Genomic DNA, 26,935 nt, shown 5'->3' on the forward strand with positions numbered 1-26,935 from the left:
CGTGCTGAGGTGTTGTGTTTACGGAACGCAAACAAGCGATCGGCACACTTTTGTGTGAGCAGGCAGGGGCGAGTCGAGCCTTTCTCTCCCTGCCAACTTTGGATGTAGTTTCTGTTGGGAAGGATGGGCGTTTTAAGCGTCTCGTTCCCCGATCGCCTACTTTCTAGTGTTTGGACGGGAAATGGAAAAAATGCACACGTTTGTGTGCGTGACATGTAACGCAGCCAGTGCAGGGATACCAGATTGTTAAATATTTATACATATTTCAGGGTTGAATCATTAAACAATCACCTGATATAGCTCCCAAGTTTTTCTGGTTACCGTTAACGTTTGTGGACTGAAATGATCTTTTTTTTTTCCTCCTTTTGCATCTCTTGGGTCCATGACAGATCCAAAGTAAATCGAAATCTAGAAGCCTCGTTATTGTTAATCTCTTAACAAAGGACTAAACGAGCGCACGCTCGATCTTTATTGTGTGTATTCTTTTTTGGCCCAGGTAGACAATACCTTCACTAGTTTGGTGTGACAGTGGCGGGACTCATTTAACCGAAACAAAAAGGCTTTATTGCCCCACTAGCCTAATAAATCACGTTTCAAAAGAAAACAAATTAAGCTTGATTGGCACTATTTCAGATTGCGATCTCAGTTTGGTTTTCTTGGAAAGTGTTGTTTCTTAAAGTAGCCAGTATTTTTAAGCTTTATTTTATGATGTATGGCCCAAAGAAAACAATAAGATATTTTTTCCAAAACTTAAGGAGCTCCGCGTCGTGCACTTTAAACACACTCGTAGAGCTTTTATTTGAATCCCCGTTTTTAACATGTGTAAAGTTAAATGCATTTCGGATTTACATTTGAACAGGCATAGAAACGGCGCACCCCCTCTTATTGTTTCCTGGTTTTTACATTTATAAACATTTTTATAATTAAACTTTTTTCCTTTTATTCGACAGAAAGCATGCTTTAAATTGCCACCGGATGAAACCTGCTCTGTTCAGCGTTTTATGCGAAATCAAAGAGAAAACCGGTGAGTTTCTTTTTTTTCTTTATTTTTTTTGTCGACCCCCTACATTGTTTTGGTTGGCGCTGGTTGTGATGAAACTGCAGCTCGCTGTCGGACATGTTGGCTCAAAGCACTTTGTGGTTTGAACGGTGGCGCCTTTCACCTAATTGAGCCACAATGCCTACTGTTTCATAAGACGTCGTTCCGCTTTCATTGCAAGGCCCTGTTCTGCGATGTTGCTTACGCTTCAGCGAATACTGATCATTATCCAACGTTATAAGTGTCAGAATGTTCACTTTTGGAGCGAAATCACCTGGTTTATGGGTTTCTAACTTGTGCGCGTTGCGTGCGGCCGATTTGTTTATGTTGACTGGCCTTTCCAGGCCCTTCGCCATCTTGGCTCCACTTTGGCAGTTTAAACCTTAGCAAAGCTTTTACGGTATTTTTTTTTAATTACACTGATCTATTTATAGAAACAGAGTTTCATCCTAAACACGATCACCGATTTATTATAAACTTTATACTCTTGGGGAAAAAAACTGGGAAAAGGTATGACTTCTGTTTACCACTATGTGGAACTGTATTGTTGCATTATGCTAAAGTACTGCTGCATTTTAATGTGATGTAGTGGAACAAGTTATGGAAGTCCAAGGCGATGAATGATCTTAGGCAGGTACTTTGGACTGTTAAGCCAGCAGCCCGTGGGTTCTCAACGCAATCGTAAACAACTCCGTTAACCTGCTAGTGTTGCTCTTGCCTGAAGTTCCCCGCGGTGGTGTTCAGTCTGGAAAGACACTATATAAAATGTGGTCTGGTTACTGTAAGTCAAGAAGCTTGTATACCCGTAGCAATTCTTAATTTTGGTTTGACGATTTCCATTATTTTTACAGTATTGTATAGGGAAAATACTAGTGACGTCACAGCGATTGTGTTAAATAGAATGCACTGAACGTTACAAATATATTGTCAATTTGGTATAAATAACAATGTAATGGATGATAATTTTTTGTAGTAAATTTATTGGTCCAATATTAAGCAGGCAATGTGTGAAAAATTACAACTAAAATGTAGTACTAGGGTGTTGTACCGTGTTAGCCATTATGTGATTACATCTTGCCTGAAGAAGGGGCCTGAGTTGCCTGGAAAGCTTGCATATTGTAATCTTTTTAGTTAGCCAGTAAAAGTTGTCATTTTGCTTGGCTTTTCCCTACAACTAAAAATGCATAACTTCCAAACTTTTTACATAGGGGTAATTTTGTAACTGTTTTACACAAATAATAATAAAAGGTTAAACAAATTAAAGCAAATTGAGATTTAGTGGTTTGCATTAGTGTATAGTTTTTTTTTTTTTTGGCCTTAGTATTTTCACTCCTTTTAAATACATTAATGAACAATTACAGTTTTAAACTCTGTAAAATTAGGCATTTTCGTGGGCCATTTATATTTATGCATGTGGAATTTACCATAAATAATAAATACGTTTAAGATTTACCAAGGTTTATATTCCACATTCCCATTATAAAGGAGCCAAACATCTTTATTCATTGTCTTAATGAAAGATTCAAGAAGAATCAAAATAATTTTATGTATCTGTAAATGCACCCAAAAGTAAATTAAGAATACCTTCCTCCTCAAAGTTCCAAAGTATATGTAGGTTTAATCAAGATCCTTTTTAAACCTTATTAGCACTTACTTAACAGGATAAATACAATGAATAATTTTAAAAGGAAACCACTCGGCATTTTATTGGTAATGGAGTATCCCCTTGAGATATTATAAGCTTCCTTTTTAATTAATTTTTTCAAAATGAGAAAGCCAAAAGCCTTTTGCTGAAGGGCTTGTATAACTTTTGAGAGATTTTCCTAACAGATCTACAGTTTGTGTTTAATGCTCATACCTTCCAACAGTACCTTTTAACTCATCATTTAGCTTTAAATCCACAATGACAACATTTAGCAATAATTTAATAAGCCCAGAGTATGGCATTAAACACAATTGCATATTCTTTAATTAATATTGGAAGTCTATTTACCTATTTAGAATTGTTTAGAAACAAATGGCCATTAATATGAAAAAATTGTGTCATTAATTTTGGGTTGTGTGTTGATGTATGACTGGCATTTTATAAAGGGTTTAATCCTGCTGTATGCTTTGTCCTGCCAGGACTGTCTCCAGCTCCCCATTACTCAAAATAACAAAAGTCAAGTGAATAAGTGGATGGAATGATGAAACATGATGTTTGTGTGCAGATTGCAGTAGGGACGGTCCCCTCATTTTACCCACTGGTGATGAGTGATATTGCAGCACACTATAAGATAACAATTCTAGTTCAGTAACTTGCCTGATGAAGCACTTCCTAAATTCAGAAAATTCTAATTATTTATCTATTATTATGTATTATTTTTGTCTACTGCTTTTCATTGAGTGCATGACTGGCTGTTTGAGTGTGAGCATCGTAAAAGACTATCCATAGTTAGTTCTTTCATCGAGTCTGATATTGTCAGGACAAACTACAACTCTGGTAATGGAAGAAACAAGTTGAAAGAAATAGATGGATGGTTGAGTTGTTGTTGGTGTATTAGTTTTGTGGCAGATGAATGGAAAAATCTGATCCAGAGAATGAAAACCTGCATAGCAGAGCATATGCCTTGTGAATATCATCCATGCATTATGGGTTTTAGGCTTATATACATTGCTGCTAGCATTCGCATCACATCCTTCAAATCTGCCATGTTTAATTAAACTTTAGTAAATGACCTAATGGAATGGGAATGTAATAATAGAAAAAAGTATAGCATTCAATAGATTTCTTCAATATGTGACATTAATAGGTAACTAAATACTACAATTTGTATGTGCAAATGGGCATGCCCTGCTTCAGACTACCATCCAGTTCAGGTTTTTATTTATTTATGTTTTTCCTTTTTTTTTTTTTTTTATTAATAGTTTGGTTGAAGGGCCAGGCACAGGGCCCTTGTGGCCCTGTAAACCTTAAGAGAGCTTGTTTTACATCCAAATAGGACAAGCATATGTCAAGAGAAGTAGGCTCATGTTCATAATTAGCATGTTGTATTACAATGAGTAGTTAAAACACTCTATATAGTATTGTGAGGATTATAGATGAATGGTGGCACAGTGGCAGCACTGCTGCCTCACAGTAAGGAGACCCGGGTTCACTTCCTGGGTCTTCCCTGCATGGAGTTTGTATGTTCTCCCCGTATCTGCGTGAGTTTCCTCCCACAGTCCAAAGACATGCAGGTTAGGTGCATTGGCGATCCTAAGTTGTCCCTAGTGTGTGCTTGGTGTGTGTGTGTGTGTGCCCTGCGGTGGGCTGGCACCCTGCCTAGGATTTGTTCCTGCCTTGCTCCCTGTGCTGGCTTGGATTGGCTCCAGCAGACCCCCCGTGACCCTGTGTTAGGATATAGCGGGTTGGACACTGACTGACTGATTGATTGATAGTACTTACTTTAAATTCTAAATAGAAACTTTAAAAAAAAATCACCTCAAAAGAATGCTTTGCAATATGTTGTCGATTGAGGTTTGCTTTATAATCAGTATCCATATGCCTCTTTGGGTTCTCATTCAACATTTTCAGGAACAAACTCCTATAATGATATGTCTGATCAAATGCAACTCTCACATATCATCTTAGCAGGAGAGTGTTGAACCGTGTTAGCCATAGATTGATACAGGAGAAAGTAGGGTGAAATGACACTTTGTATTGGCTAACTAAATAGATTACAAATGCAAGCTTTTTTTGCCTCGAAAGCTTGCATTTGTAATCTATTTAGTTAGCCAGTAAAAGGTGTCATTTTACCCTACTTTCTCCTATATCATCTTCTGAAAAATTTGTTGTCCCCTGCAGACAGCACATTTGGGAAGGTGCAGGGTACATTCTCCTGCACCACTTTATATTGTAAAATTTTTACTAGGACTTCCAAGTACCATCTAACCCCAATCGGATCAGCCATAAATACATTTTACAGATGGAGCTCATTAAGTTTATTGATTTACTACATATGGAAAGTGTCCGTAAATCTATTTTATAAAGATAGTGCTGAATTGCTATCCAGTAAGAACCCAGCACGTTTTTCTGGTGATTTAATAAATTGTTTAATGTTACAACTGTTGCAAATCATATTCAAAATTAATGGTGCTGAATTTAGTGTTTGAAAAATGTCCAGTCACTTTACACTCTAAGGTAATGGCAAGCATGTTCAAACTATATAAAGGTAATAAAGCACACCACTGTATTGTAGCATTTCAGTTGTAATGCTTTTGTATTTGTGGGAAGTTGCATGTCTCTGTTCCTTATTGGATTATTTAGCATTTCTGAGTAATTTCCCATGTTTGTATTAATGTAGCTGTGCTTTATAAAGTGAAATTTATGAAAATAAGGATATGCAGGTCAAGTAAGAGACAGTCATATCTTGCTGAAATTATTTTGATGTTATAAACATTTCTTTAGCTTTTAACTGACGGTAGAACAGCTTGACATTCTTATAGTTTTTATAGTTAAACAGTTTGTTTTGACAGTTACTGCATGTAATAAAAAGCATGTCTGCAGCGTCTTGTTTGTTTTCATTGTGAAATCCAGCATAGTTGGACTGCAATTTAGTTTTATATTCTTGATATGACAGTATATTATAGGCATATATTGAAACAAGAAGAATGTACAGCTAATCCTACAAATACAGAAAACTTGAGAACATAAATCGATCAATTACATGACATCCATCCATCCATCCATTTCCCAACCAGCTGAATCTGAACACAGGGTCACAGGGGGGTCTGCTGGAGCCTTTCCCAGCCAACAAAGGGCACAAGGCAGGAACCAATTCCGGGCAGGGTGCCAACCCACCGCAGTACATGACATCCATTTGTCCATTTCCTGTACCTGGCTTATCCAGTACTGGATCAAAACGAGGTAAAGCCTGGCTTGGCAGTCTTACTACCAAAGCAAACAAACGCTGGATAGGACCCAAGTCTATCACACATTGTGCAAAGTATAATGTGCAATTTAGATACTGTTTAGTAATTACAGCTGTTTTGGTTAATATATTTTCAGAAATTAGTGACAGGGCGGCGTTTAGACGCAGCATTTGATTGTCGTTGCCTGTAATGTCTGAATCTCTGAAGCAGTCAAGTTGTATTTGATAGCAACTCTAATCTTAACTTTTCAGTATTAATATTTTACATACAGTATGTGATTTGTATTTTTACTAAAATAAAATAACGATTGGAAGGTAAAGCCAACAATAATAGTACACATTTTAATAATTCTTTCAAATCACCTGAAGGTTGATCATTTCCTACATTTTTTTTATCAATTTAATTTTATCACAGCTCTAGACTGCTTTGAGGTAACAACTCTTGCTTACTAAAGGTACCTCTGATGCAGGTATAGGGATTATAGGGTAGAGCAGAACTTTTTGATTGCTGGGGTTCAGGGGGGATCTCAAGTATATCTATCAAAAACCACATCCTGTAGTGACTGTTTTAATGCTGATGGGCCCTGTTTATGAAACACCAATATATACCCAGAGTATGTTTACATGTATGAGCGGCATGGTGGCGCAGTTGTAGCGCTGCTGCCTCACAGTAAGGAGACCCAGGTTCGCTTACCGTGTCCTCCCTGCGTGGAGTTTGCATGTTCTCCCTGTTTCTGCGCGGGTTTCCTCCAGGTACTCCCAGTTTCTTCCCAGAGTCCAAAGACATGCAGGTCAGGTGCATTGGCGATCCTAAATTGTCCCTAGTGTGGGTGCTTGGTGTGTGTGCGTGACCGGGGTTTGTTTCCTGCCTTGTGCACTGTGTTGGCTGGAATTGGCTCCAGCAGACCCCCCGTGACCCTGTAGTTAGGATATAGTGGGTTGGATAATGGATGGATGTTTACATGTGCTCTAATATCCTGGTTATTCACAGAAACCTGTTTTCTAAAATGCCATGTACACCCTTATTTCGGTGTCAAACTCAATTTTATTGATGGCCCAAAACAATATACCCAATGCGGTTCAGTGGCAGATTTAGATGTTATTGTGCTGTTTGTGTAGTCTTTATTAGGGCCTTATCATTTTACCAAAAAATAAACAATTTTAATAGCTTTAAAAGAGGAAACTATAACCTAACAAAGTTATTTTAGACTTCAAATGTAATACATGATTCATATTACTATAGTCCAGTAGTTCTCAGACTTAGCCTGAGGTCCTTATGTGGCTGCAGGTTTGTGTTCTCTATACAGTGCATCTGGAAAGTATTCACAGAGCATCACTTTTTCCACATTTAGTTATTTTACAGCCTTATTCCAAAATGGATTAAATTCATTTTTTTTTCTCAGAATTCTACACACAACACCCCATAATGACAACGTGAAAAAAGTTTTACTTGAGGTTTTTGCAAATTTATTAAAAAAAAAAACTGAGAAATCACATGTACGTAAGTATTCACAGCCTTTGCTCAATACTTTGTCGATGCACCTTTGGCAGAAATTACAGCCTCAAGTCTTTTTGAATATGATGCCACAAGCTTGGCACACCTATCCTTGGCCAGTTTCGCCCATTCCTCTTTGCAGCACCTCTTAAGCTCCATCAGGTTGGATGGGAAGCGTCGGTGCACAGCCATTTTAAGATCTCTCCAGAGATGTTTAATCGGATTCAAGTCTGGACTCTGGCTGGGCCACTCAAGGACATTCACAGAGTTGTCCTGAAGCCAGTCCTTTGATATCTTGGCTGTGTGCTTAGGGTCGTTGTCCTGCTGAAAGATGAACCGTCGCCCCAGTCTGAGGTCAAGAGCGCTCTGGAGCAGGTTTTCATCCTGGATGTCTCTGTACATTGCTGCAGTCATCTTTCCCTTTATCCTGACTAGTCTCCCAGTTCCTACTGCTGAAAAACATCCCACAGCATGATGCTGCCAGCATCATGCTTCACTGTAGGGATGGTATTGGTCTGGTGATGAGCGGCTCCTGTTTTCCTCCAAACGTGACGACCTGGCATTCACACCAAAGAGTTCAATCTTTGTCTCATCAGACCAGAGAATTTTGTTTCTCATGGTCTGAGAGTCCATCAGGTGCCTTTTGGCAAACTCCAGGTGGGCTGCCATGTGCCTTTTACTACGGAGTGGCTTTCGTCTGGCCACTGTACCATACAGGCCTGATTGGTGGATTGCTGCAGAGATTGTTGTCCTTCTGGAAGGTTCTCCTCTCTCCACAGAGGACCTCTGGAGCTCTGACACAGTGACCATCAGGTTTTTGGTCACCTCCCTGATGAATGCCCTTCTTACCCGATCGCCCAGTTTAGATGGCTGGCCAGCTCTAGGAAGAGTCCTGGTGGTTTTGAACTTCTTCCACTTACGGATGATGGAGGCCACTGTGCTCATTGGGACCTTCAAAGCAGCAGAAATTTTTCTGTAACCTTCCCCAGATTTGTGCCTCGAGACAATCCTGTCTCAGAGGTCTACCGACAATTCCTTTGACTTCATGCTTGGTTTGTGCTCTGACATGAACTGTCAATTGTGGGACCTTATATAGACAAGTGTGTGCCTTTCCAAATCATGTCCAATCAACTGAATTTACCACAGGTTGACTCCAATTAAGCTGCAGAAACATCTCAAGGATGATCTGAGGAAACGGGATGCGCCTGAGCTCAATTTGGAGCTTCATGGCAAAGGCTGTGAATACTTATGTACATGTGCTTTCTCAGTTTTCTTATTTTTAATAAATTTACAAAAACCTCAAGTAAACTTTTTTCATGCTGTCATTATGGGGTGTTGTGTGTAGAATTCTGAGGACAAAAATAAATTTAATCCATTTTGGAATAAGGCTGTAAAATAACAAAATTTGGAAAAAGTGATGCGGTGTGAATACTTTGTGGATGCACTGTATATATTATTTTATTTTATTTTTTTTTAAAAAAGGAATGTACCATGCATTTATATATAGTGTGTTACATGGAAATCATTTAGTGTTTCTTTTTTACTTAGTTTTGGTTTAATTCTTCATTATTTACTAATGAGCATTATAATGGGGCTGAAGAAGTTGCATCTTTTCAGTATTCGGTGTTTTGAAACTAGTGGGAATAAAGTCTTGGCAAGACTGAGTTTGAGAACCACTGTTATAGTAAAGAGATTCAACAGGTAATTGACTAGAATTCCAAACTATCACAAAACAGACAGGATCACATTTGTAATATCTGTAAACTGAATGCAGTAAACACATTAAGTTCTATCATTACAGCATTATCATTAAAGTGAACAATATCAGTAAAAGACTATTATATGGCTGAACTGCTTACCCTGGATAAGTAGGTATTATTTTTACTTACATATTAAATATTAACTTCTAAAACTAGTGTTTTATTTGTAGGTGATATGAGGGAAAAAAAAGTTTGATCAATACTTTATGATAATGTATGGTTGTAGTTTTTTTGCATTATATGCATTATTTTTACAGACATTTGTATTTTAAGTCAGTGTCATTGTGATTCCATGAAAATATCTATCAAATCTTATTTCATATCTTGGCAATTAATTGACAGTGGCAGCTGAAACACTACATAAATGACAATATACATGCATTTATCTTTTATAGTTTAAATATTTTCAATTTTTAACTGTTCATTGTACTGTTGTAAGTTGTTTTTGAGTCTTTACTGTATGTACACAGCCATTTGCAAGATGCATATGATAAGCTGTCTCATATATTTAATTCATCACTACAAGTAACATGCTAGCAGCTGAGGAACAGAAAAAACAGCTCTTTTCTCTATGCGTTGTCTGTCTTATTTTTTTTCATATTCCGAGGCGTATAGACATTTAATGTTACACTTTATCTGAAATGAGTTAAGACTTTTTTTCTACACTATGGTGAATGGTAGAGCAAACAGCCAAGTACACTGGCAGAGCAAATAACTTTGTATTTCTGAATTGCCCTAGGCTGTCTTTAATATTTTCACAGGCCAAAATAATTTTAGTTTCATGAATACATCCGACATCGGGGGAAAAAAAGACATGCAAGTCTATTAGTCTTGAATCTGTTTTCAGAATCGGAATACCTGAGTGGCCACTCATAACACCTGTGTAGCTTTAAAAAATGAGCAGTGTGGCATCTGTCTGTCTGTCTGTGTGTATATATGTGTGTGTAATAAATAAATAAATATAATTAATTATATTATAGCTTCTTATTCATCTGTCTGTCGATCATCTTCATCCGACAGCGATGTCTGTCTTTATTATGTTAAAAGACCAGTGTACTTTATGGCATGTGGAGTGACTCCTTAATTTTATATAATGTATATATCTATCTATCTACAAACCTACATACACACACACACGCATTTTTTGTATGTATGTATCGAACAGTAAAGGGTTCTGTTATTATGGGCCGTATGTAACATGTCTTAATTATGGATGACCCTGGACACATTGAAAAAGTCCATGAGTCTGACACCCCTGGGTTAGTGAAACTGTTATTTATATTTTTTTTACACAGGCACAATTTTTCTGTGAGTAATTTGTCATGTAAACACTTAACTGATACTGTTAAGGATTTTGTAGCCTGCGCACGTCTGTTGCGTTCTCTTTGCCTGTGTTAGCTTCACCTATGTTTTCGGCAGCCACGTGTAGAAGTGTCCACCAGATAAATTTCCTGAGGCAGTTGCAGGGACAATCACATTATTCCTTCTCATGGGTGAAATATTCTGTCTCAATATATGAAAAATTGATACATTTGTGTTAATGACCGTAACATACAGTGCTAAGCTCAACAGCAGAATCTTGGGAGCAGTGTCTGGAGTAACACGTTAAAAGTAATGTGCTTTATGTAGTCGGATTACTTTTTTAAAATAATGAGTAACCTAATGCATTGCATACTTCGTTAAATCAAAAATGTTTGTGTACAGCAAGACCTGGAAGTACCTGCCTGCCAGTACTTCACATGGCTCAATCGTACAGCCAAGCAGAAAAGAGGGTCCTGTGTGCAATGATCCAAGATTTCCGTGCTTGTTTTTGGGCTCTCAGTGGCTAATGGTGACCTTTTATTTCTTTTTGTAGTTTAATAAAATGGAAGCAGATGTGAACTCCAGAAGTGTACTTGCGCATGTAAATGGAGGTCTTGAAGAAACCAGTTAATGTGGTTACTCACCTGTAAACTCGCTCATTGTGAGAACAGCACAGATAATTTTGTTCACATCAATGGAAGGGTTGACATAATCTAGACATTAACTCTTGAGAACTTTCCTGAATGTGCAAGGAACGATTCTAATGCCCAATTGCAGTGTTCATTCTTATTGGAATGCTTGTAATAAAATAGTTTTAACGTTTCCAACAAAAGGTGTACAGAACAATATTTGGTGGCAAATTGCTATTTTGTTTAGTGAGTAAATGATAAAGTGCCACAAAGTGGGAAGTTGTGGTGTGAAGGTGGTTTTATCAGGTGACTTCACAAACTTGTAGTCTCACATACATGTTGATTTTGAAATAAGAAACAATATACAATCATAATCATACATTTAATTGGAGTAAAGAGAACACACAGGTTTTTGTTGGTCTTATTTATTTAAATAAAGACAGTTAAGTATTAAGAGCTAAGGAAAAATATTTTTCCATCAAACCTGTCATGAAAGTTTGAAGAGCAAACATTGTAAAAGTTATCACACATTTACATCCGAGGAGAGGACTTGGGGATCTGAGACATGAAAATGGGTGAAGAAATAAGACTAACTTCTTTTGAATGTCCAAGTGCTCTACCATCTCCATACGTGTCATCAGTTACATTAACATTTCTAACAGAACTAGACTTGTAGTGTATTTTATAGTTATCCTATTAATTTTTAAATTTAGTTTACAAACCACTTGATACTTTTGTTCAGTTAACAAAACCATAGAGTAATTCAGACTGTATATTAATCATGTACAAAATCTTTTACCAATCAATGAAACATATTGTGTTTAAATATTGTAGTTGTCTTTTATTAGACCTAATTTTACCTGTCTAGTCACAATCCTCAGATAAGCTGCAAGTTTCCATGATATTCTTCAAAATATCATTTAAATACAACAGTCTTTATGTGCCACTATGATTTTATTTTGGGAACTGGCAGATCAGATATGAGTATTGAGATAAATTTGTAGGATTATTCATTTACAATACTTCATACAGTTTATTGTACATTGTAGTTTACGGATGCACCGTACATATCACTTTGCCTATTATGATATGATATGGATTTCCAAACACCATAAAGTGAAAATGTGCATGTTTTTCCTGCTAGTATATCTTCAGGCACTTTCCCATTATCCAGAATCTTGTGAACAGACTACCAAACTATGGGAAGTTTTGCACCAGTTTAATGAAGCCATACTCTAAAATTGTTACCTTCTATGAAGGAGTTTATGATTTTCTTTTGCCCCAGACATTTTGATTTTTAAAGTGAGGCCATATTTACTACTTTTATTAAAAACAAACAAAATTAAAAAAGCATCTCTGAAGCTGTTCAGATGAGCAACACAAACCTTAAAATTTATTGAATACTAGCTAACATAGCTGAAATACCAAGCGTTGCCCAGAAGGAAAATAAAGTATGTTTTTTTTTTTTTTTTTTTTAAATTTTTCTCAAACAATTTAAAAAAAACAACTTTAGTCTTCATTGTCTGTTAATTTATTTTTAATGTGCTTGTCTTGCAGTCTTGTATGTACTGTATGTTATCATCCAGTTGATGCTCAGAACCAGCCAACTCTTTAATTTCAAAAGCAACAGGGGCACGGTGCTCAAGCAAAGAATTCTGACAGTCACTTCCAGTTCACCCATTGGTGGTCATTCCCAATGTCAACTGGATGATAACATGCATACAAGACCGTAAGATCACTCCACCCTACCCAGAAGGGGGTGGGTTAGGGTTGATTTCACCCTACGGTATTTTTAGTCGACCAATGAGGAACATGTGTACCAAGTTTCATGAAAATCGCTCAAGCCGTTCAGAAGTGATGCTGGAACATACATACATACATGCGCGCACACACACACACACTCTTATACATTTACTTTTATATATTTCAATTTTCAAAACAAAGAATGTTTCTGTATCGGTTCACCTCTTAAAACTGTATAGATATGTATGAGTACTCACATCTTTTCTCAAAATAATGTATCACTTATTTTTTTTTATTTTGGACAGGTGTCTTTATCCAAAGCAATTTCACAACATCCATATTCATTATGCTTAAGTTTACTTCATTTTACAGTTGGAGCTCAGACAGGTTAGTTGAGTGCTATTGAGTCACACAGCAAGTCTGAGGTGGCAATTGATTTGGTAGCCTTTTGGTCGTCCATAACCTTAACCTCTATATTACGCTGCCTGCTACTAACTTCACTTTATCACATATGTTGTGAAGTAATAACCTTATAGCCCAAGTGTTATTGTTGCTGGCCAATAATGTTTTGAAAGCTGCATTTCCAGAATGTTGTTTTGCAAATCTGCTCATCCAGCTACTAGCATTATGTGTCTGGATTCTTGTCATCCGAGTAAGGCAACATGCATGGAGCTGAAATTCATGGACAGTCCATTACCTGGTATTTTATAACACAATATTCTGAAATGTGATTAATCCAGTTCACATTTTCAGTATATAGTATTGTATTTAATTCTGGTTTTATCAGTTTATAGGGTGTGCAGAATTTCTGTGCCCATTTGAGTGCATGTGTGTAAATGTATGATAAATTGGACTGGACTGCCAATACTGATGCTCTGTGTAAGAAAGGTCAGAGCCGACTATACTGTACTTCCTTAGAAGGCTGGCGTCCTTCAACATCTGCAATAAGATGCTGCAGATGTTCTACCAGACGGTTGTGGCGAGTGCCCTCTGCTACACGATGGTGTGCTGGGGAGGCAGCATAAAGAAGGACGCCTCACACCTGGACAAACTTGTGAGAAAGGCAGGCTCTATTGTAGGAATGAAGCTGGACAGTTTGACATCTGTGGCTCCTGTCAATCGTGGAGAGTGAACTGAACACTGTCATCTCCAGGCAGAGGAGTAGCTTCAGCGACAGACTGCTGTCACTGTCCTGCTCCACTGACAGACTGAGAACGTTCCTCCCCCACACTATGTGACTCTTCAATTCCACCCGGGGAGAGGGGGTTAACGTTAACATTATTCAAAGTTATTGTCTGTTTTTACTTGCATTTTTATCAGTCTGTTAATATTATTATTTTTTTTTGTATCCGTATGCTGCTGCTGCTGGATTATGTGAATTTCCCCTTGGGATTAATAAAGTATCTATCTATCGATCGATCAATCGATCGTTGTTGCATCCATGATTGGCTCCTGCTTTGCACCATGTGACACGACTGCATTTTGAAAAAGATTTCCGAGCACAAGACTTGCATGGTTCCGGTAGCATCTCATGCAGATGTATTTCTATCAACAGGGAAATAAAATGCATATATTCTATAGTGAACCTCCTGCAATATCTGATGAATAACATAAAATAGTTGCTTTACTTGTCATATTACACAGAGACAATGGTACGGTACTTCTATGTGAGTTAACTTCAATTAGGAATCATTATGAGCACTTTTTTCATTTCATTATTGCCTTTCTTTATCATTTTTTTTAGAAGATTATTTTGTACTGAATCTCTTTTGACTTACTTTCTCTAAATGTGCGCTGATACAGTTTGATACACTTGTTTCAGAAAACCTTCTTTTTTTAAAAAAAAAAAAAACAAAACCTGCAGCAGGGCCAGGTTTGCAGGGTAAGAAGACATGACCGTCAGCTCTGGCATATTACTCCTCTAGTATCGGACAAGGCCCGATCTGCTCCTAACATAGTCATGCTGCCTAATGGGATATATAACAAGGAGTGTGCCTTGTGTGACCCATGCTGTCAGTTTTGGGACATGCTTTATATTCATCCAATGCTTTCTCACATTGGTCCTTTCTGCTGTTTTTCATTTAAGTACTGAAGTAAACTGGACCAGCTGCTTTAAATGCTATTGTATTTTTGGAAACTACATTCATTCTTTCATATCTAAGCAAATTCCAGAAAACTAACTTTGGGACTAGTTCATTCATAAGAGAATTGATGCTTATCATATTCTTTGCATTATTGTTTTAGCTGTAGACACATGACCTTCTGATCAAAGTAAAGCATTTGCTAGATTGTTTAACTGTACCATTTGGTGGTTTAAAAAACAAAAAAGTGATTTTATTTTAATTAATGTGTTTTAAGTAATATTCAAACAATTGGAAAAAGTTGCCCAGTCCTAGTCTGTAGCTGGGTATTTTTGGGCATCTTAAGGCAGTTGTGGCAGCAGGGACATTAGGATGAGAGACACAAGTTTTCATGACAGTTACTACAGCTTTAGTATAAACTAGTGAAATCTGTGCAAGAATTTCTTGTGTTTTCCAGAAACATTTTGACAATTCAGATTTGGTTCCTAAACCTCTAATTGAGGAGAGGCATTTTATATATTAAATTCCACCAGCAGCACAACTAATTCAAATTAATGACATGATTAGCCGAAATTAAATGGCATCTAGAAATACTGAGTTGCCTTAAGACACCGTTTAGAAATGGTTAAGCTAATTTTGACAGATATAAAATCACACTTTTTCATCAATTAAGCTTCTGTCAGTAACAACCTACCAAAGCAAACCTTCAGGACGTGACATTCAAGCTGCCATAAAGAAATTTGAAGAAGATGGGCGAACTGAAACCTAAAATGCAGCAAAAGACTCAAACTCCCTGGAGCAGAGCAGTTCTTAAACATCATATCTGTAGGTGGAAGGAAGTTAATTTCAATGCATGCATCTTGCAGTAAGAAACATTGTTCTGTTATACAGAGAAGTGTTAAAATAAAATGGCCCTGCCTGGCATGTTGCAGGTAAGAGAACATTCTTGGAAGAAATAGCGATGAGCAACTGAGTTTTTAGCATGTGAAAGCCATGAAGCATGGAGAACAAACCCAGTTGTAGAAGGTCTTATGGAGTGATAGGTAAATGTTTAAAATGTTTGGTTTAGAAATAAGAGTTCATAAAAAGCATATACTGTATGTTCCTGTGTGCAGCATTCTGTGAGCCATGGTGACAGCTGTGTTTGGGATCCATTTCAGTCAACTGGATAAGGGGTGTTTGGTCAAAATCAATGGAATGATGACTGCTGAGGAATATAAACCAATTCTGATTCGTCACACTGTACTTTCAGGAAATTGACTTATTGGCAAAAACTTAATCTTTCAGGATAATGACCTCAATCGCATTGCAAACACAATTAAGACCCTCTTTGATTGGAAGTCTGCAGATGGAAAATTGACCATATTAGAGCTCTGACCTCAATGTAATTGAAGCTGTGTCAGATTGCTTGGTCTGGGAAATGAACAAAAATTGGCCAGTTGTGTAATTTAGATTTTACCAATTATTTTGTGCATTTTTTTTTTTTTTGGTATTAAGACGAGGGTGTATGAGTAACCTGTATCACAGGTAGTAAAGGGCTGCTAATTTTTTATTTATTTATTTACTTTTGCAAATGTTTCAATAGCGCAGTCAAAGTCCGTCATCCCAGTTGTTTCTCTCACTATTTACAAATAAATAAATAAACAAAAACTCTGGGGGAGGAGCATACCCATTGAAGACGACCAGAATATTTGGGCTGCAGAATTTTCATTGAAAACAAAAGTACTTGCATTATATAACACGTTAGATTTGGTAATCTATTGTGCTTAATGTACAATTGCATGCTCTAAAACTTTAGGGCTGGTTCTGGGCTTTTTGCCAGCTTTGTGCCAAATAGCATCTGTGGCCAGTGTACATAGTATTCTCGGAGGAAAAAATATATATAAAAATAGCACAGAATGTTAAGAAAATGTACTTGAAACTGCACTTTTCTAAACGTTTTATCACACAGTTGATTCTCTATAGCTAGTACTAGTAGATCACTAAGACTTTGTGGAGTCACTGATGATCTTCCCCAAAATGTTTGCTTCTTATCCCATGTGGTTTGTAGTGATGTAAAAATTTATAATCTCCGATTTTCATGGAGGTAACAAACATTATAATACCATGGGTATCTGTGGAGACCATAGCTGGACCACAGTAAAAACCAATATAAAAATGTCTGTTTTAAAAAAAAAAATACACTCTGGTTACTTATGTCACATAATCAACATTTCCAGTTATCCAACTGCATGTTTACAACCGACAAAACACTTTTTTTTTTTTTGCTAAGCTATTCTAAAATAAGTATTTTCAGAACAATCAAAGCAGTGCATGAGCAGGAAGCAATCAAATAGGATCAAGCTTTTGAATTTAAGATCAACCTCTTGACCAGTGAATCAGATCTACTACTGTCTGTGGAAAATATATTTACTGAGCAACTATGGTGGGTCGTACCTTGCTGAAGTATATTGGTACATGCAGTTAGCCGCTTGAATATTTTAATAATCCCAACACAGTCACATGAGGTCAGCCTTTTGAACAAAAGGATATAAAAGGCATTGCAGCATCCAGTCTTGAAGCTAAAATGACCGTCGCCTTGTGCAATACGCAACTTGGAATGGAGTGAAAATTTGAGAAACCAGTTGCTTACTGCAGTTCACTTAAGGTTAAAACTCCATAGCCGAGGAGTGGCATTGTTTTATCAACTACAGTCCTTAAATGTTTGAAACTTGTTGCAAAGTATTTCATGAGATAAATCTGAAGCTGCCTTTAAGCAATAACCTGCTCACCTGCTTTCTCCTGAACAAATGCATTTTCCTAAATCTCACCCCCTTTCAGTATTTTCACTTACACTGCAAATGCTTTGCATGCTGGTAAAGTTGACTGCCTGTGAAGTGTTCCTAATATTCTTAAGGTTGTAGTGAGTCAGAATGTTGATGTACATAAATGCTGAGTGTGCTATAAACCGTCTCTAATAGTCATAATATTGACATCTCTGTTTTGATGGGTACAATTTTATTTATAATAGAAAGCAGAGTTTAATGTAGTTTGAGTTTTGCTTATTTGTAATGTTATTTGAATAATGAATTATTGTAAAGTTATATGTAAATTTAACATTTTATGCAAATTTTGGAGTAAACCGCAAGTGGATATGTTACATCATTAAATGCACTTAAGTTTGCCATTTTACCTTGTGCTAGATTCAGAATTTGTGGTACAATATAGTATCAGGTTATTGAAATTTATAATCTTGCACTTAAGTGGGCTTTGTACACCCCTTTACACTAACATTTCAACCTGATTTATAACCTACCCGTGGCAGCTCAAGTAACTTGAGACCCCTATTTGAGGCTGTACTTTAGCAGCAATTAGTAGCTTTCCTATAAAATGTCCATCTATCCATATCCTTGTGTTTCAGCTTGCAACCATTGTTTCTATTTCAGATGCTGTCTGCCTTTATTTCTGAGACTGCCTCCTTTCGATGCATAAAATAATTTTATAGATTTTTTTTTTTTATTATTATTATGAGTAATTCTCTTGCTTCTTTAATAGATGACACATATACTTATTGGCAATCATCCTACTGTGACTCACCTTCATAGGTTTAGTTTAGTTTTACTTTAGTTTGTTTTAGTTACTCCAAAGTTAAACTTGTTTTTATGTGGTGGTTGTTATTTTTGCCTTCCATTTGTACCTTAGTTTTAACCATAAACATTCACAAGCTATTATCGACATCTATAGCCGATGTGGAGCAAGAAATAATTCTCTCACTAGAAAGAAAAACTTGTTAGGATATTTCACTCCTCTGTCATTCTCCTGTTCAGTGATATTTTCTAGACCTTATCAGCATACAATTGGAGGGCGTTACTAATTGTCTCTCCCTGCTGTTTTTTGTTGCAGTTACAGTTGTCATGGTTCACACTTAAAGTTCATTTTTCAAATTGTACTAACAGCATTTGAATATCCTGTGTTCAAAATCGGATTGTAAAAACCTTGGTATATTGTCTAGAGCTTATTTAAAAATCATCTGATGGAAATTGTTCTTTTTCAAGTGAATTTCAATTTTCCACTGTTTTTTGTTTTTTGTAATTTTACTTAAGAACGAACTAAACCAGTTTTGACACAGAAGAATATGTCGCAGCCATCACGAACGCTGATGAATACTACAGTACGTACTTTGTCACCATGTTTAATCATTTGTGCTTTTAGTTAACGTGTCACTGGATGCAACCGACTGCACGACAAGCTATGTTGTAAGAAAGCTGGCCATTTTATAATTTTAAACTGCAGTAATATTGTTTCACTGTCATTTATAAAGTTTGAACACTTTTATTTAAAAATAATAAAGAAGTATGCTTGTTATACAGTTTTGTCATTAACGGGCACTTTCAGTACATGTTCTGACTTCCATACAAAATCAGGTTATAAATGTCTATAGGAATGGAACTTCTTAGTAAACGCAAGACCCATCTGAATATATAGAACCCTTTATATGAAATTCTGTTATGTTTAAATTGTGCTAAACATAAATTGCTTGTATAATGAATGTACTTGTGACTGCATGAAACAAATATATTAAAGTAACCTGAGTCTGAAAAAAGGAGTCTCATAGATGGACTTTACTAAAGCATTGTTACTAAAAATTACTAGCAATGTAGGAGAAGAAATACTACTTTTTTTTTTTTTTTTAATCCTTTTTTTTTATTTTATTTATTCTCACATGCTTAAGGTATTCCTAAATACATAGTACATATGTAGACCTGGATGGCGCCAGTTAGAAAATGCATCTAATTCACGATATAGTGCTTTATATATGTAATGATTGCACTTCTATTCCTTTCATTTTTGTTTGACTTTTTTGTGTGTTTTTTTTTAATTTTATTTTTTTTTTTATACAGGCCTATCTGTACGAAGCACCCAAGATGAGGAGCCTGTTGATCCACAGCTTGTCCGACTAGACAACATGTTACTAGCTGAAGGTGTGGCTGGGCCAGAGAAAGGGGGTGGAGCTGCAGCAGCAGTCTCTGCTGCAACATCCTCTGGTGGGGTATCGCCTGATAATTCCATGGAACATTCCGATTATCGTAGCAAACTGAGCCAGATCCGACACATTTACCACGCAGAGCTGGAGAAATATGAACAAGTGAGTTAACATACCTCTGACTTTTATTTTCAGTGAAAGGGCAACTTTGCACTTGGTTGTGCTGTACGATGATTTAGTAATGTCTTTGGTTCTACCTATTCTCATTTATTTATACAATTCTATAATTTTAAGTAGGTTTATACTATTCATTTTTTTGATGTGGCACTTTAAGAAATAAAAGAGACAATAGTACAATATAACAAGGGGTGTGTTGGTGTTAAAAAATATCCTAAGCAGTATGAAATTAAAATAACATTATGTATTTGTCAAAATTTTTATTTATAATGTATGCATAAAATACCGTTATAGCAAATACCAAAGAATTTGGTAACAAAATTTTCAGATTAATGAATACTTTTTGTTAGCTCATACAGACATTCAAACATCATCAAGTTAAATGGATTTTGTCTTAAAGAAATGTAAATTTCTGTATAATGAACATTTTTTCAACCAAAAATGGTCACCGAAGATAATGATGATAATGCAGTGCAAGGAATACTTAATGCTGCACCTACACTTTTGCTGAGTGTTAGGGAAACCTGCAACAGGCTGTCTCTTTATTGTTAGACTAAAAGAAAGTGACAGTCTGTTGCGAGTGTCTCTGTGAGTGTGTAGGCGAGACATTATACACATAGCTGAATTCTGAGTCCATGCCCAACCTAGTGTCCTCATGGGTATGTGTGTCGTGTGCGGATAATGTAATGTTAGAGTTTCATAGTGCTTCTCAAAGTTTTCTTTGTGATGAACAAAAAAAAAATTAACAATCCTAGATTTTTAAGAAAAATGTATGTGGTGAAAGCATTCAGAATCGCACCTTCAATGCTGTCAACAATTTTGAAGGATCAACATTTAAAAGTAAATAGAAGACAAAATTAAAGATTGGGCATTGGGACCTGAATGGAAAAAAAATTCGAAGCTTCTGTAGAATTTCTATTAGGAAAAATCCATCTAACATCTCATTTTCAAATAAATATTTTTTTGCAGTTTAAGAAGTGCTGTTTTTTATACGGGTATTGTCAGGCTTGGGTTACAGAGTTAGTTGCATGAGAGACAGAAAGTCCAGGTTGGAAGTTAAATGTTCTAAACATTATGTGATGTACACATTATGCAGTAAGATGCAGCAGAACAACTACAGAGCTGTCCTTGCACTGCTGCCATTGGAGAGGACAAATCGTTGGAGAATACGGTCACAATAGTATATGTATTTTCCTCATATTTGTTATAACGAAAGTTCCTTTATAACAAAATATTTTTATGGTCCCATGAATTTCGGGACAAAGGGATTCCACCTGTTTCGTGTGTGTGTGTGTGTATATATATATATATATATATATATATATATATATATATATATATATATATATATATATATTCCAAACAAAATGTTTTGTGTCCAAACAGGATGTATACCAAGTTGGACTTATTCCAAAGCAGACGTATATCGAGGCACCACTGTGTGTGTGTATCTATCTCGATCGATCGATCGTCACGCTTGGGTCACAGATTTGCACAGAGACACAGGAGGTCGTAGAAACAAGAAGGATTTTTATTCAAACACTGCAAACACATGAGCTTAAACGTGCTCCATGACAAGTCAGAGATGACAGTTCCGCTAGGAGTAGAGAGAGAGAGAGAGAGAAAAGCAAACAATCAATTCCAAATCTGACAGGCACCGCGCACGGCTTTTAAGTCGGCGGATTTTCCCAGGGGCATTTGTCTCTATTTGGGGTGCGATCAGCCCTCCAGCTCACTATATATATTATATATAATATATATATATATATATAAACACACACACACGCAGTCCTGGCCGAAATTATCGGCACTCCTGGAACTTTCCCAGAAAATGCACCATTTCTCAAAGAAAATTGTTGCAATTACAAATGTTTTGGTATACACATGTTTATTTCCTTTATGTGAATTGGAACAACACAAAAAAACAGAGAAAAAAAAGCCAAATCTGACATCATGTTACACAGAACTCCAAAAATGGGCTGGACAAAGTTATTGGCACCTTTTCAAAATTGTGGGTAAATCGTTTAATTTCAAGCATATGATGTTCGTTTGAACTCGCCTATGGCAAGAAACAGGTGTTGGCAATATAGCAATCACACCTGAAGCCAGTTAAAATGGAAAAAAGTTGACTCAACCTTTATGTTGTGTGTCTAAGTGTGCCACACTAAGCATGGAGAACAGAAAGAAGAGCAAAGAATTGTCTGAGGACTTGAGAACAAAAATTGTGGAAAAATATCAACAATCTCAAGGCTCATGTCCATCTCCAGAGATCTTCATGTTCTTTGTCCACTGTGCGCAACATAATCAAGAAGTTCACAACACATTGCACAGTAGCTAATTTCCCTGGATGTGAACAGAAGAGAAAAATTGATAAAAGATTGCAACGAAGGATAGTCCGAATGGTGGATAAATGGCCCCAATCAAATTCACAACATATTCAAGCTGTTCTGCAGACTCGGGGTGCAACAGTGTCAGCTCGAACTATCCGTCAACATCTGAACGAAATGAAACGCTATGGCAGGAGAGCCAGGAGGACCCCACTGCTGACACAGAAACATAAAGAGAGACTGGAATTTGCCAAAATGTACTTGTGGAAGACAAAATCCTTCTGGGTGAACGTCTTGTGGACAGATGAGATCAAGGTAGAGCTTTTTGGTAAAGCTCATCATTCTACTGTTTACAGAAAATGGAATGAGGCCTGTGAAGAAAAGAACACAGTACCTACTGTCAAACATGTTGGAGGTCCTAAGATGTTTTAGGGATGTTTTGCTGTCTCTGGCACTAGATGCCTTGAATGTGTGCAAAGCATCATGAAATCATGAAGACTACCAAAAGATATTGGGGCGCAGTGTAGGGCCCAGAGTCAGAAAGCTGGGTCTGCGTTAGTGGTCATGGGTGTTCCAGCAGGACAATGACCCCAAACATATCTCTAAAAGCACCCAGAAATGGTTGAAGACAAAGCGCTGGAGAGTTCTGAAGTGGCCAGCAATGAGTTTGGATCTAAATCCGGTTGAACACTTATGGAGAGATCTCAAAATTACTGTTGGAAGAAGTTGCCCTTCATATCTGAGAGACCTTGAGCAATTTGCAAAAGAAGAGTGGTCGGAAATTCCAGTTGAGAGGTGTAACAAGCTTGTTGTTGATGATAAGAAGTGCTTGATTTCAGTTATTTTTTCCAAAGGACGTGCAACCAAATATTAAGTTGAGGGTGCCAATAATTTTGTCCAGCCCTGTTTTTGAGTTTTGTGTGAAATTATGTCATATTTGGCTTTTTTCTGTTTTTTTGTGTTGTTCCAATGCACATAAAGGGAATAAACGTGTATACCAAAACTTTTGTAATTGCAACAATTTTCTGGGAGAAATGGTGCTTTTTCTGGGAAAATTCCAGGAGTGCCGATAATTTTCCGACATACATACATACATACATACATACATACATACATACATACATATAATACACACACATACATACATGCATACAAAAATATACAATATATGTATTTTTGTGTGTGTAAGACTTTTAATACACATACATACACAGTTGTGCTTGAAAGTTTGCAAACCCTTAAGAATTTTCTATATTTCTGCATAAATATGACCTAAAACATCAGATTTTCACTCATGCCCTAAAAGTAGATAAAGAGAAACCAGTTAAACAATTGAGACAAAAATATTATACTTGGTCATTTATTTATTGAGGAAAATGATCAAATCTTTATCTACTTTGAAGACTGAGTGAAAATTCTAAAGGGTTTGCAAACTTTCAAGCATATCTATCTATCTATCTATCTATCAAAATAATACATACATACACATATATATCTATCATACTGAGTATCAGAGGTGGGTAGCATTGAGTTACATTTACTTGAGTAACTTTTTAAAAATATTGTACTTTTACCTGAGTACATTTGTGAAGAAGAAACGCTACTCTTACTCCGCTACATTGGGTAACACACTCGTCGTTACTTTTTTCCATTAGATAAAGTCTGACAGACAATTTTCAATCTGCTGTGTGTAGCATATGCTGTCAAGTTGCGCACAGGCCTTCCATTGCATCTTCAGCTCTGACGTGAGGTTTTGAATGTTCCCCAAATCAAGGCACTGCAGCTTTGAGGACAGTTGTTGCATTTTACATTTGAAAGCATTAACTTAGCTAATCATATTGACCATGGTTTTCTCTTTTCCTTGCAGCTGTAAATTAAGCTCATTCAACATGTTGGTCAGATCGGGAAAAAAAATGCCAAGTCTAACGGCCATTGATCGTTATTTTGTTGCTTGTACAGTATTCTGCATGCTTAATGACAAGGAGAAACTCCGTTTTCTCCGGCCAGGGTTCTTGAAATCTCAGCAGGAATTTCTCCCTAGCCATATGACTCAACAAAGGCATCTTTTATCATCTGTCCATCTTGGAAGGACTTCTTATGCTTAATAATTGAGCGACTCACCCGGAACGATGCTTCGGTGTGTCTGCCTTTGCTTTTGAATTCAGCCGAGTGAAAAATGACGGCTGTCCGATTAACTGCGATTTTAGTTCCCTCTCCTTTCTCTTTCTCAGATCTCTTTTCGGAAGGAAGTCAGTTTCGTAGTTTTTATGAACAGTTCGAAAGTGCCTTTCCACTTCTTTGGAATAGCAATGATAGATGACAGATCAGACAAACGCACTTCGATTGTGACATTGTGAGAGATAAAAATCCTCTTCCAATTCCACATCCAGCCCATAAACAACAATTTTTTTTTTAAAATCCCATCTTTACTCGATATAAATTGGAGGGCTAACTAGATCACTTAGATAGCCGGAGTTTTGCAGTAGCTCGCACATTTGATTGTGCGTGCGGGATAACCAGTGTGTTAGAAGAAAAGGGATCTCAAACTGGCCGCCCTGTATGTCAATCAAGTGGCAAATGCCAAAGGGAGGATATATGATAGACTAACATTTAAAAAAATTTTTCTTTGAATGCAGCACGATCTACCGGTCGATCGCGATTGACACATTGGGCACTCCTGGTCTAGATAGAATAAAATGCAGCAGGGTGAGAGTCAGTTATTATTATTATAATTACTCTGCACATATCTGTAATAAGTACAGGCCTAAGTATTCTAGTGCAGAAAATTACATGAATGACACAAAAGTATTATCTTAACAATCTTGGTTTGATGTTACATTGTGTGTATAAATATATCCATATATTTTCAAAATCAATTTCACTGATTTTGAAATTTATAAGAGGGGCATAATCTGTCCCCATAGCAGTCTGCAAAGCAGGAACTAACCTTGGAAGATCTAACAATATATCATAGGGCAAGCTTGAACAAGTTTAAACCAAGTACAAGGTATAATGTCTCCCATGAACCCAAAAGACTTGATGACAGGCATAATGAAACAAATATTAAAACTCAAGTGAATACAGAAGAACCTGTAAACTCCACAGAGCTATTGGTCCAGGATTTGAACCTAGACCTCTGGACTTTATCAGGCAACAGCTCTAATATAAATATATGTTGTGCAAATATTTATATTATCTTATTCTCTTCTTTTTCCGTTTACCTAAATAGGGCTGTTAAAGCAACAGTCTCCTGTTCCAAGATTTAATATTTACCTTTTCATGCAAACAAAAATGGCACTTACTGCTTATTTTCAAGAACAGCACACAGCCAAAACAATAAATGTTAGAAATGTGGCAAAGAATGTGCATTCCTTTTGTATTTTGTGCGCATGTTGAATATATAGGAGTGTGTGTGTGTGTATATATATATATATATATATATATTTTTTTTTTCCCCCAACAGTGGTTAAGAGCATTTAATTTGATTAATAGCCTCTTTAAAGGAAAATTAAAACATTCTGGCTATTATTTTCTATTTTTATTGTGGTATTGTTCATGGTTCTTCTCTAGTAGTAATACTAGTTTATTACTGTTTGAATGGAATGTGGTATGTTCTTGGGAGTTAGCATTACTGCCTCACAGAAACCTTGGTTCAGTACCTGAGCCAGTTGTTGCTGTGTGTTGTTTGAATGATCTGCCATGGGTTTGTTAAGGTTTTCTGTGGATACTCCAAGTACTTCACTTTCACGAACAAAATGTAAAACTAATTGGTAAATAAATTAACATTCTAGAGTCCAAGCATAATATCTTTGCAGTATAACTTAAGGTTTTAATTGCCTTTTGAATTGCTTTGCTTTATAAATTTAAGAATTGGGGGTTAGGTACATACAGCAATAAACTGGTTGCAATTTTTGATTTTGGCCTTGCTCTCAGTTGACAAGTTTTGCTTTGGGACTGGGTTTTCAGTTTCAGGATTAAAAGCAGCCAGCTGAGGTAGCTTGGCCTCTTGTGAGGATACCTGTTTAATTCTACCACAGGAGGTCTTTAGGGCGCAGTGCCCACTGGAGTTCATCCAAGAGGCGTCACCTTGGAAATACTTGAGAGATTATATCTCTCATTTTCTGAGCGCCTGGTACATCTTCTGATCAAGCCATAAACAGTTACAAGGGTTTGTGCAGTTTGATCAGAGCAACTTGGTCTGCTACCAACAATTAGGTGAATGTGATTGGTGAGGTTTGTTGGACTGAATGGCCTGTACTCATTAAAATTTGTTCTAATTGTGGTGATGTTCTAATGATCCTCTCCAGAAAATGTGGGTCACAAATGAGCTGCAAGAAAAACCGAGCTCTTGGTTAACTGTTAGAGTGAACAATAAAGCCATGTTTAGTCACTCCTGTTCTGTCTCTGTACATAGGAAACTAATCACAAGCAGATTACGTGAGGCACTGTAGTTCTGTCTACATTAGTTACTCAGATTTTAATCACTACCTATAACTTGTATTAAATAATAATAATCATACTCATTAA

The 26,935-nt window shown here is 36.6% G+C and overlaps 1 protein-coding gene across 2 annotated transcripts in view; it reads left to right on the forward strand.

The window, feature by feature from the left end:
• Positions 1–26,935, forward strand: part of pbx2 (pre-B-cell leukemia homeobox 2) — a 45,414-nt gene that overhangs the window by 651 nt on the left and 17,828 nt on the right. For both annotated transcript variants that reach the window (XM_039768943.1, XM_039768944.1), the window contains exons 2-3: positions 951–1,024; positions 19,822–20,066. In XM_039768943.1, coding sequence (XP_039624877.1) covers positions 951–1,024; positions 19,822–20,066 — 319 coding nt within the window. The remainder of the gene's footprint in view (positions 1–950; positions 1,025–19,821; positions 20,067–26,935) is intronic.

The sequence above is a fragment of the Polypterus senegalus genome, chromosome 11 (genome assembly GCF_016835505.1).
Source record: "Polypterus senegalus isolate Bchr_013 chromosome 11, ASM1683550v1, whole genome shotgun sequence".
NCBI classification, from domain to species: Eukaryota; Metazoa; Chordata; class Cladistia; order Polypteriformes; family Polypteridae; genus Polypterus; species Polypterus senegalus.